This window comes from Acomys russatus, chromosome 19, assembly GCF_903995435.1.
Source record: "Acomys russatus chromosome 19, mAcoRus1.1, whole genome shotgun sequence".
Taxonomy (NCBI): Eukaryota; Metazoa; Chordata; class Mammalia; order Rodentia; family Muridae; genus Acomys; species Acomys russatus.
The window spans coordinates 16,497,568-16,510,186 of record NC_067155.1 but is presented as its reverse complement, the minus strand read 5'-3'; the positions used below and the strand labels follow the sequence as shown (position 1 = coordinate 16,510,186).

Here is a 12,619-nt window from a genome sequence, read left to right as displayed (position 1 = left end):
TCCAAAGCCCAGAAAATGTTTTCAACAAATCATGGAAGGAAAAGATTCCAAAATCTTAAGAAAGATATGCCTATAAGGATAAAAGAAGCCTACAGAACACCTAATAAATCAGACTAGAAAAGAAAATCCTCCCACCACATAATCAAAACACTAAATGTACAGAACAAAGGAAAAATATTAAAAGCTGCAAGGGAAAAATGTTTAGTAACATATAATAGCAAACCTATCAGAAACATACCTAAAGTCTCACCAGAAAACCATAAAAGATGTCTTGAAAACCCTAACAGGCCACAGATGCCAGTCCAGACTACTATACCCAACAAAACTTTCAATCACCACAAATAGACAAGATAATCCACAACAGAACCAAATTGAAACAATATCTATGCACAAACACAGCACTACAGAATATACAAGAAGGAAAACTGTGACCCCAGGGAGTCAACTACACCAAAAAAAAAAAAGGACATATATAACTTCACTTCAGCAAAATCAAAAGTAGACAAGAACACAAACACACTTCCACAACCATCATCAGAATAAAAGATTCTAACATTTCACTGGTCATTAATATCTCTCAACATCAATGGACACAACTCTTCAAAAAAGTACACAGAATAACATAATGGATACATACACAGGACCCATGATTCTGCTGCATGCAAAAAACACACCTCACCCAAAAAAAATAGAAATTAGCTGAGAGTAAAGGGCTGGAAAATGTTTCCCAAGCAAACATTCCCAAGAAGCAAGCTGGAGTAACCATTCTAATATATAGAGTCTACATAAAAGACTTTCAACTATAATTAACGAAAAGGGATGAGGAAGGACACTTCATACTCATCAAAGGAAAATTCCACCAAGATGGCATCTCAATTCTGAACATGTATGCCCCAAATACAAGGGCATCCAAATTCTTAAAAGAAACATTACTAAATCTTAAATCACACATCGAACCCCACACATTTAATAATAGGAGACTTCAACACCCCACTCTCACCAATGCACAAGTCATCGAAACACAAGCTATAAATGGATAAATAAAAAAACGAACAGATGCCATGAATCAAATAGAACTAACAGACATCTACAGAACTTTTCACTCAAAACAAAAGAATATGCCTTCTTTTCAGCACCTCGCAGAATCTTCTCCAAAATTGACCATATAGTCCATCACAAAGCATGCCTCAACAGATACAAGAAAATTAAAATAAACCTTTTGTAACTTGTCAGACCATGATGGACTAATTATAGACTTCAACAGCAACAAAAATAACAAAAAGCCTACACACAACTCTACTGAACAACTCTAATGAACAACTCTCTACTCACTGACAACTGGGTCAGGAAAAAAAAAACAAAGTAAAGGCTGGAGAGATGGCTCAGAGGTTGGGAGCAATGGCTGCTCTTCCAGAGGTCCTGAGTTCAATTCCCAGCAACCACATGGTGGCTCATAACCATCTATAGTGTGATCTGATGCCCTCTTCTGACATGCAGGCAGAGCACTGTGTACATAATAAATAAATATTTTTTAAAAAGAAATAAAAAGGCTTCTTATACTTAATAAAAATGAAGATACAGTTACTGATTGCTTCATGGTTCTTCCTCCTGTGTATAGTTTATTTTGTTTATTTGTAATAATATAAGTGTATATTTTTAAAAGAAATATAATTAAAAAGTTTAAATTTTCCCCTAATTATAATAGAAAAATGAATTTGCTCAGGTGGTGAGGTTTTTAAATTTATCCTCCTCCCAAAGTCCTGCTGACCAGTATGATCCTTTATTTCGAAGGTCCCCTCAAGGGGTTGGTGCTAGAGTGAATGGGATGGTACAGGCAAGACATCCAGAATAGGCTCAGTGAACATGAACCTCTTTCTATTTTTGCCCTGGAGTGTGGTCCCTGCCCTCAGGTGTCCAAGAATGGAATCGCAGGTCAGTCTCACCTATGGAGAAGGGCATAAAAGCTTCACTTCTCTTCAGCGCCCCATTGGCATCCAGGAAGTGGTCAGGATTGAAGGTGTCCGGTTGTGCAGAGTACCGTGGGTCATGAAGAGCTGAACTCAGGATGGGGTACACTTCAGTGTCCTAGGAGGTGTTACAAGACACAAAGAAGTTAACATACTCTGACTCCCTACACAAAACAGCCAGCCCCAAATAAACACAGAATTCTGGGAAACTAAAATCAGGAATAGGTTGGTGATTAGGAGTGTTGCTATGGAGTATCAGTGAAGAATCACAGCGGGTCTCACCTTCGGGACCAGGTACCCTCGGAACAGTGTGTCTTTGGTTACTCTGTGTGGTAAACCAAGAGGGGCAAGATCTGAAAATCTCTGAATCTCGTGGAGGACTGCCTCAGTGCATGGCATGTTGGTGCGGTCATCCAGCGTGGGTAGGCGGCGTGAGCCGATCACCTGATCAATCTCCTTCTGGACTTTCTCTGCACGGAAAAGGGAGAGAATACACTATGTCCCCTCTACTGAAGCAATGCATAATGACTATGTTTTCTGGGTCCAAATAATCCAGAAAGAGTGAAAAGCAAGGAAACTGTGCTGAGAAAGACACAGTGCACACTTCAGTGCACACACCTGTGCTTCGTTCAAGCACTCATTTCTCCAGCCATGCTAAAGCATACTAGAGTCTCTTCTAAACAATCTCTAAAATTCCTTGTAAGAGAGAAAAAGAGACCCTACAGCAAAGGGCCATTTCAACTGACAATCTGGAATGAGCGCTGGGGTGGGAGATGACAAGAATTTGAGGGATGTGAAATGTTGTAGTCCTGCATGCACAGGTCTACACACACACACACACACACACACACACACACACACACACACACACACACCTATTTTTAGATTTATTTATTATGTATATAGTGTTCTGCCTGCATGACACCTGCTCACCAGAAGAGGGCGCCAGATCTCATCATAGATGGTTGTGAGCCACCATGTGCTTGCTGGAAATTGAACACAGGACCTTTGGAAGAGCAAAGTGCTCTTAAATCTGAGTCATCTGAGTCATGGAATGTATATTTAAAAATCCAGGGAGCTTGAGAGAATGCTCAAAAGTTAAGATCACTAGCTGCTCCTTCTGAGAACCCAGGTTCAATTCCTAGCACCCATATGGCAGCTCACACTGTCTGTAACTCACGGTCCAAGGAATCTGATGCCCTGACACAAATATATATACAGGCTGCTATCAACACATACGAAATTAAAATATTTTTTTTTAATCTCAGCTGAAATCTGGAGGTATGGCATCAGTAAACACAGAAAAGTAAACTGATCTATGTATAATTGAATAGAAAATATGAATGTGCGTGTGCATGTGCTGATGGATGAAATGTCTCAACCAGTAAGTGCAGTTGACTTTCAAGCCTGACAGCCTGACTTTGGTACACATTACACACGTGCAGGAGGACAGAGAGAAACAAATACATGAATTTGTCCTCTCATTTCTACCCAGGAGCCGTAGCAGGGTGAATCAGAGATGAACAAATCAAGGACTGATAATTTATCTATATAGAGTAGATTAATATGTGTGTAGGAGGGATGGGTGGAGAATGGATAAACGGATGATTTGATAATAGATTAGCAGGTCAATGAACAGAAAAGGTTAAGTGTATTGCTGAAGGACATATGTAATGACAGAAAGGAAGGAAGGAAAAGGGACGTGTGGGTAGATCGACCTTTAAGTGACAGCACGAAACAAGTCAGAAGAGTGTTCGCTCACCTAGCACTGCCTTAATTTAGAAGTAGACCAAAGCCTTCAGAGATCCAAGCATATGAGACCTACGTCAGGGAAAGGGGGAGGGGAGGAGGAGGGATGGAGGATGGGCCTGGGAGGAAATGAGGGTGGGAGCTACCATAAGGATGTAAAGAGCATAAGTATTTTAAAATAAATTGAAATTAATAACAGAGACCCGTGTCTGTATCTTCAAAGGAAAAAAACGACAACAAGAACCCTCTGCTGCGAAAAGGAAGTCAGGTGATGCTCATACTGACCACCTGCGGCTCACCTGCGACATGGGGGTACTTGAGCATGACAGGAAGCCAAAGCAGAGCGTGGAGCTGATACTTTCACTCCCAGCAAAGAAGAGAGAGTGGACAGTGACCATGAGGTTCTGGTGATCGAACACACTGTCTTGGTTGGACTTCTCCTGGTTGCAGATGGGCAGAGAGAAGGGGAAGATGAGAGGCAACCAGAGCCTTGCAGGATGATGAACACACATCTCTGAGAGCCTTGCAGGATGATGAACACACATCTCTGGGCACTATCCTTCTGTTCTTGAGTCTCATACTATCTGGACCCACTTGGCATTTCTCACCCCCTCACCAAACTCCCTTGGCTTCTATTTGTCTCCTTTTCTCTCTAATTTGCTCTTAAAGTTTATCATGCTTTGTCTCCCAAGCTCGCTCTTCCTCCTGTGGTCTTTTCTGGTTTTTGCATCATGCCTTGTGTTTCTTCCCATCTATATCTCTTCATTTCATTTCCTCCCTCTTTTTCTACCTTCTTCATTTTCCGGAGGCCTTGGCATCTCCTCCACTCCACTTTCTATCTCTCATCACCATCCTCTGTTACACCTGCCCTCTTTTACACTGATCACACCTCCATCCTTTATCCCTCCCTCACTCATGCGCTACTTAACCTTCTCCATGTGTAGAAGGTAGGAATCGATGAAGTCTCTTGGAGCGCTGGGGTCCAAGGTTGCCCAGTGTTTCTCCACACTGGTGCCAATGTAGTCGAGAATTTCCTGGAGTTTTTGGCAGGCTTGTCTGTGGGTGCCAGGAAAGTACTTCAGGAAGCCAGAGAAGAGCTCAAACACCTTCAAGAAACAAGGGCCCTGGAGGTTACACAGTGCTCAGTCTTAGTCACTGTTCTAATGCTACCAGAAACACCACAACCAAGGCAACTCTTACAAGAGAGCATTTAATTGGGAATCTGTGTGGGAAGCTGAAGCTCCTGGCAACCTGCCAGGCGGGATGACTTGCAATTCTGCTCCTGGCTGGTAAACAAGTCCTTATTTGGGTTGTGGGCCGTGCTTTGCTCTGATGTATGCACCCCGCCTTGTCGGGAACCAATTGGAGCTACCGACGTAAGGGCTGCTGATTGGGTGAGGCAGAGGATATAAGAGGGGCACTGGGGTGCAGGAGAAGAAGCTTGCTGAAAAGGTTCCTGAATAAACTGCCTGGAGAAGAACGCTCGGGTCGTGTCCTTATTTTCCGCTGGTCGGAAGGGTCGCGACGGATCTGCCTGTGGTTTCTGAGGTTTAGTCTATTATCATCATGTCAGGAAGCAGGCAGGGAGTCATGGGGATGAGGGCTCACATCCTGACACACAGGCAGCCAGGCAGAACAAGAGGGAACCCTGAGCCTTGCATGGCTTCAGGAACCCTCAAAGCCCACCCCCGGCAACACACCTCCTCCAACAAGGACCAAACTCCTAATCCTTCCAATGAGCTCTTCACCTGTGGCCCAAGAATGCAAATAGACTAAGCTATCAACCCAATCTAATTCACACTACCACGTGTCCCTAGGTGAAGAGTTATCACAGGTCACAGCATGGCAAACATAAGCCCGAACATTGACAACACAGGCCTAAGTTTGGCACACCTGGCACTGGCAGCTTTTTACCTTTTACCCTTCTCATCCTTGTTTTTTTTTATATATATTTTATTAATTTGTTCATATTACATCTCAATTGTTATCCCATCCCTTGTATCCTCCCATCCCTCCCTCCTCCCCTCTGCTATGACTGTGACTGAGGGGGACCTCCTCCCCCTGTATATGATCATAGAGTATCAAGCCTCTTCTTGGTTTCTCATCCTTGTTAAACCCTTAAATTATAATGCTTAAGATATCCCCCAAGGGGCTGGAGGGATGGCTCAGTGGTTAAGAGCACTGTCTGCTCTTCCAAAGGTCATGAGTTCAATTCCCAGCAACCACATGGTGGCTCACAACCATCTATAACGAGATTTGTATACATAATAAATAAATATATCTTTAAAAAAAAAAGAATACATTTCTTTAAAAAAAAAAAAGACAGCCCCCAAGGTCTATTCCTATATTTGGCCCCTGACTCATTCCTCAAACAAAACACCAGTGTCCAACAATTAGAATTTGGCTAACATGCCTAATGAGGATTAACCACCAGACCCTAGCACAGACTTCCCCGTTTCCCATAAAAAAAATCACTCCTTCAGAAACACCTCCTTCCTTGCATGCTTGGTATGGGTGCTTCTGCTGCTTGACGTTTAGTGTTGCAGCCTCCTGTCCTGCTGGCCCATGCCAGGGAATAAATACCCTTTGTGCAAAGAACTTGGTGTCTGGGTTTGTTTTGTCCCAAATCTGAAGGGAACACCTTCCCTTACAGAAACAAACACAGAAGCACACACACACACACACACACTCACACACACACATACACACACACACATACACACACATACACACACACACACATACAACAATACACACACAACCACCACACACCACATACACACACATACACACACACATACACACACACACATACACAAACACACACTACACACACACACACACCACACACACTACACACACACATACACACACACAACACCACATACACACACACACATACACACACACAACACACACACACATACACACACACAACCACACACACACACACACATACACACACACATGCACACACACATGCACACACATACACACACACATACACACACACATACACACACATACACACACATACACACACACACATACGCACACATACACACACACATACACACACACATACACACATACACACACATACACACACACATACACACACACATACACACACACATACACACACACACATACACACACATACACACACACATATGTCAGGAGCCATAGGACCTTGCCTGACCTGCCCCAGTGGCTGAGAGGCCCTGCTGGCTGAAAGCCATAGCTGTCTGCATACTTGAGATAATTATTCTGCCTGGCTACCACAAAGATCCAGCCTGACCTTGAGAAAGAGAACATTCGGTGTATCGAGACTTCTGTATAGTCGCCCCACTCCACACCTGCTGTCCTTGGGCCTGGCCCAGAAGATTTGTAACTTTCCACTGCATTCCTTCCCACCCCCGCCCCTTCAGAAGCTTATTATAAATTTGGATACCCCCTTACAATAAACGGCCCTCGATAAGCAAAGTTTTTCCTGGGCTCGTGCCTTTCTCTCGTCCATTCTTTATTCACAGGTCGTGACCCTCCTCGCCACTCCACGAAACTGAACCCGCGGGTCGGGAACACACATACACAAACATATACACACACACACCTCATATATTTGCATTATACTCAGGCATGCTTTTGAATTCTATCTCTAAATCTGTCTCTAACCTTTGTCTTGTGTTCTGTTTCTCTTTTGCTCTCTCTCCCAATCCCCTTTGCTGAATTATCTTTATTTGTTTTAATTTCTGGAGTTTTTGGTTTATGCACACAAGTTCTCCTGTATGCCAGACTTGTCTCAAACTCAATATGTAGCCAAGGACCTCCCAGAAGTCCTCATGTCCTTACTTTCATGTGCTGGAGTGCATGTGTTCTGAGCCACAACACAGGAGATACAGTGCTGGGCCACACGCAATAAAGACCAAGGCTTCTACTCTCTGATCTAAGCTGCATCGCCCACTTCATCATTTTACATGTGTAAGTGTGGCTCTGTGTCTCAGGTCTCTCCATCCTACTGACTGCCCCTCCCTCCACTGTCTCAGCCTCACGGTCTCTCTATGTTCTCTCTGCCCCTCTTCCAGCAATGGGACACTCCCTTCTTCACCCACAAAGTAGCCTCTTGTTTCCGTTGCCCATGATGCTCCTCTCTTCCCACCCACTGACCTGGCTGGAAAATGAGCTCATGAGCTCAAAGGACTGACACAGCAGTTCCAGCAGGCGCAGGAACTGGCGGTCTTTGTAGTCAAAGCGCTCTCCAAAGGCAATGGAGCAGATGGTGTTGGCTGCGACACCATGGAAGAGGAAAGTGGGGTCCAGAAAGGCTCCCGGAGGGTGGGGTTGCAGGACAAGAGACATGAGGTCAAGAACCCGGGGAATACTCATCTTCCACCACATCTCTGCGAGGCTTCCCCCGTTCGCTTGCTACTCAAAGACAGAAACACCAGTGAGGTTCATTGGCACATATGATGCGTGTATCATTTTAACTTCCCTCAATACTGTACAGAAGATGAGACGCTATTCATACACAGAGCCAGGTTAAGCTGATTTCTTTACAAGAACTCAATGAATTATGATTGCGACTAGGATTCTGGGACCCACGGGTACAGTGTGTGTGTAGTTAGTCTTCACCGTGCACCCCAACTCTGAGCTGTAGTTAATTCACAGAAAGGCTCAAGGCTTGCATAAATGGATTTACAAGCCCCACGTACTCCACTCCCACCTGACAATCTTTCTCCATCACCTCTCTGACTTCTAGGCTCCGTGGTGGGTGTCCCTGAAGCCATCAGCACCTGGTGCCTGCTGCCTTTGTCTGCCTGCATCAGTCCTGGACCTTGGTGGTTGGGGAGCTGTTTTAGACCCAACAGTATTGAGGTCTTGTTGCCCTTTCCCTGGGGCTGGCTCAACCGTAATCTTTGATTGTCCTGTAAATTCTTTCCTGAGCCTAGTCAGCTGGACTCTCAGCCTTTTAAATTCTCTTCCTTTGGGTCCCTCCATCTCTGTGATAGTCTTCTCCGGTCATTATTTCCAATATGAACTTTTCCTCCTCTCGAAACTCTGCATCAACAGCTCAGCCCTCCTGGAAAATATCAATAAGATATGGGAAGCCACCGGCATAAAGGAATGGAGCTGCAAAGGTCCACATTACCAGGGTGCCCCTGGTGAAAAATAATCCTGAGCACCCTGAAGTGCCTGTGAGTGCTACTAATGTGAGACACACACACACACACACACACACACACACACACACACACACACACACCAACTGCCTCCGCACTCACCTCTGCTCATCAGTGTGAACACAAGGAAGAAACCACAGTCTCTGCTTGGAACATACACAGCTCTTCCTGCTTCCTTTCATGTGCGTAAACTCTACCCTTGCCCTTGACTAAGATCATATTATGGGTTACAATCCCCATGGAGATCAAGCAACACAGGAGTCACCTAAGGACCCCCCCAAAAAAAACATGGATATATACATTACAATCCATAACAGTATGAAAATTACAGTTATAAAGTAGCAACAAAAAAATAATTTTATAATTGGGGATCATCACAATATGATGGAGACAGTAGTCAAGGGTCCGGCCATTAAGAAGGTTGAGAAACACTGGACAAAGATTGCTTTGGTGTGGTGGGGGCATGACAAAGGTTAAGCAAGGGTGCTCTTGAACTCTATGCACAGTAGAAGATCTCAGCCTCCTCCCTCAACCTGGAATGCCCAGATTACAGGCGAACCCCACCATCCTGCACACCCCACTGTACATTGTCATGGAGGCATTCTACCACTCAGGTACAGGCACACAGATGTCTTGAGGCAGAATTTCACAATGTGGACAAGACTGGCCTTGAATTCATGATCATCTTGCCTCCCCTGCTAAGTGGTGAGAGATGCACCACCATTTCCAACTGAACCAAATTAATTCCGAGGTTGGTTTTTTTTTTTTTTTTTCCATTCAAAAGTAACCACTGTGGGCAATTTTACATATCTCTGAGTTATGTGTCCGTAATATGAACCTTGCTTTTCTTTTTCTGTCTCTGCATTTCTCTATCCCCACCTTTGCCCATCCCTACTCTTCACCCCCTCCCTAATCTGTCTTCTGTCATGACTCTCCTTCCCTGTCCTTGGGTGTCTCTTTCTCCTTCTTTGGCCATGCAGTCATGTTTTACATTGTGTCCGTTTCTCCGGGACTCACCCTGGGATTTCCGCAGCTCCTCCACCAGACACTGGGCCTCCTCCTGAATCTGCTCCTCCACACTTCGCTTCCCCATCCCAAAGTCTCTCATGGTTGCTAGAGAGAATCGCCGAAGGGCTTTCCAGCGTTCCCCACTGGCGAAGATCACACCTAAGAAAGTAAGGGGAAGCGTGGGGAGATTACATCGGGAGATCAAAGAAATCTGGGTCTGTAAGGCCCTCTCTCTCAGCCAGCCTGGGAACATGACCCAGGCAAGCTTGGGAAAATGACCCAAAAAGAATTGAAGGCCAGCTCAGCTTTAGTTTCTGAGATCAAAGTAGCCAACCGAGATAAACAATTTCAACTAAGATAAACAATTTTCAGAAAAGTACCATCTGGAAATTCTGGAAACTCCCCAACACCCCTCCCTGCCAAAAACAGCCCCCAAGACCAACAACCCCGACAATAGCCAATAACATTTAGACAAGCACCCCTAGCGACCACCAGAGCCAATCCTAACATAGGTCACATAGCCCCTCCTAACCTTTGCGGTTTTAGCCTTTAAAAAGTCTGTAACAGTGACTCGGGGGCGCCTCCCTCGCTCCCGAGTGAGTGCTGAGGCCCCCTGACGCACATCAGCAATAAACCTTGTGCTTTTGCATCAACACTGTGGTCCTCACGACGGACCCCCTACCGGAGTGGACTCTAGGGTCCAACAGGTCCTTACCCACCCCTGGCCCTCCCTTCTTTCAGATCCACCTCTCTCTCTATGGCCGTTCTCCATTCCATCTCATCCCAACCTTTGACCCTCTTACCATAATCCTTGAAGATTGGCTCAATCACAGCAACTGTCCCTCGGCCAGAGAAAGCCTCAGCTTGACCCACCAGAGCCTCCTTTATGGTCTCTGTCCCACACAGCACAGCCACAGGCCTTGGTCCCAGGTGCACTGTGAACACATCTCCATATTTTCCTTGAAGCTGACAACCATTAAGGGTACAAGAGTTGTGGTTAGCCAGCACAGAAATTATTGTTAAACTGTTAAGACACTTAGATACACATTACTAAATAGACGTCTCCTTCTCTAGCCACCCTTCCCCCTTCTGAAGACCTAAGAGTTCAAGGGTTATTTCAACATTGGGTCCGTATTGATTGGTTGGAGGTTCTAATCAGTGTACTAGAACTGTGGAATAGGAGAAAAAAAAAAAGGTCAACATACGCTTATAATCCTGGCACTGAGGAGTACTAAGCCAAAAGAGCACTGCTGATCCTTGGCTACACATCCAGTTGGACGCGAGCCTGGAGCACATGTTACCCTTTCTCAAAACATAGATATAAATATGAATGTTCATATGCATGTAGGTCTGTGCCCGTGTCTTTCAGTCTGGCCAACTGTTGCTGGCATGTCATGCAGGAGCCATCCTTCGTGTGACCCAGCTTCAACCTGTTCAATGCCTCCTGGTAACATTCACTTAGGGAGGATGGGGAGGGAACGTCAAAGCCCTCCAGTGCTGAAATAATCCATCCTAATCATCTTGTGACCTTTATCTTAGTCTGGATTTCAGTGCAGCTAATAGGAATTCAATGCTATGAAAATGATCGGTGCCTGATGTTTTTTAGGGTATATTTCTATGAAAACAAAGCAAAAAAAAAACCTTCTACATGTGTCATATATGTATATATATATATACACATATATATGTATGTATTTATATTTTAGGTGGGGTTACACAATTGAGCCTTGTGCAACAATGAAATGACAATTCACAAATCAGATTGATAATAAAAATGAAACTTATCAAGTTAATGTCAATCTAAAAGCAAGGGTTTTTTGTTTGTTTTTGTTTTTTTGCTTGTTTGTTTGTTTTTTGGTTTTTCGAGACAGGGTCTCTCTGTGTTAGCCTTGGCCATCCTGGACTCACTTTGTAGACCAGGCTGGCCTCGAACTCACAGCGATCCGCCTGCCTCTGCCTCCCAAGTGCTGGGATTAAAGGCGTGCGCCACCACGCCCGGCTAAGCAAGTTTTATTTACAGTTTATTCTTAATAAATAAGTGGTAATTAAATATTGAGTCCCCCTTGTGACAAAGGTGCCAGGATGGGGATTATATGGTGCGTGTTTATATCTGATTAGCTCTACCAAGCACATGCTCCTCCTCCTGCCTTGCCTCTCCTAACCTTTGTCCTGGAAAACCTCAAACTAAACTCTTTTGCTGGCCTTAAAAAAAAAAAAAAAAAAAAAAACTTATTCATTTCTGACTGACATTTTTCTTTCTCTACTGGAAAAGCCAAACCCTGAAGAGCGAAACTCTGCACGTTTACACCACAACACCTCTCCACCTCTTGCACCCCAAGCACAGTGCCCCATACAGAGGCAACAGACCAGGATCCATCTTCTGATTTGAGCATCGTCCATCACAGGTCAGCATCTGACATGTCACTCAGCAACCTTCCCAGCTGAACCCGCGGCCTGGAAGGACTCCCAGGCCCTTCCGACTGAGTCATAGTCAAAGACAGAAGCCCGCACTGCCGCCCCATGTGGGTCTCACCTGAATGAAAGATTTGAGGAGGCCTCCTCTGTCCATCTGTAGGAGGTTCCCCAACAGGGGGAGGGGTTGGGGTCCTGGGGGGAGACAGCCATGGGACTTGGAGTGGCCCCTGACCAGGAGTAGAAAAAAGCCCAGGAGAAGAGCAAGGAGGAGAAGAAGACTGGGCTCCATGGTCCCGGTAT

The 12,619-nt window shown here is 44.9% G+C and overlaps 1 protein-coding gene across 1 annotated transcript; it reads right to left on the bottom strand.

The window, feature by feature from the left end:
• Nucleotides 1-1,875: 1,875 nt before the first annotated feature.
• On the bottom strand, nt 1,876-12,619 carry LOC127203237 (cytochrome P450 2B1-like). Its single transcript, XM_051162029.1, has 9 exons — nt 12,438-12,619; nt 10,708-10,870; nt 9,914-10,063; nt 9,799-9,801; nt 7,884-8,041; nt 4,646-4,822; nt 4,033-4,156; nt 2,250-2,437; nt 1,876-2,085 (listed from the first exon to the last, which is right to left on the bottom strand). The coding sequence occupies exons 1-9, from the start codon at nt 12,606-12,608 to the stop codon at nt 1,876-1,878; spliced, it is 1,344 nt and encodes a 447-aa protein (XP_051017986.1). The 5' UTR covers nt 12,609-12,619.

Coding starts and splice junctions, on each gene's coding strand:
- LOC127203237 (XM_051162029.1), bottom strand. CDS start 12,608: ATGGAGCCCAGTCTTCTTCTCCTCCTTGCTCTTCTCCTGGGCTTTTTT. Junction 10,871..12,437: donor TCCTCAAATCTTTCATTCAG/GTGAGACCCACA, acceptor AATGGTTGTCAG/CTTCAAGGAAAATATGGAGA. Junction 10,064..10,707: donor GCCAATCTTCAAGGATTATG/GTAAGAGGGTCA, acceptor TTACTTTCTTAG/GTGTGATCTTCGCCAGTGGG.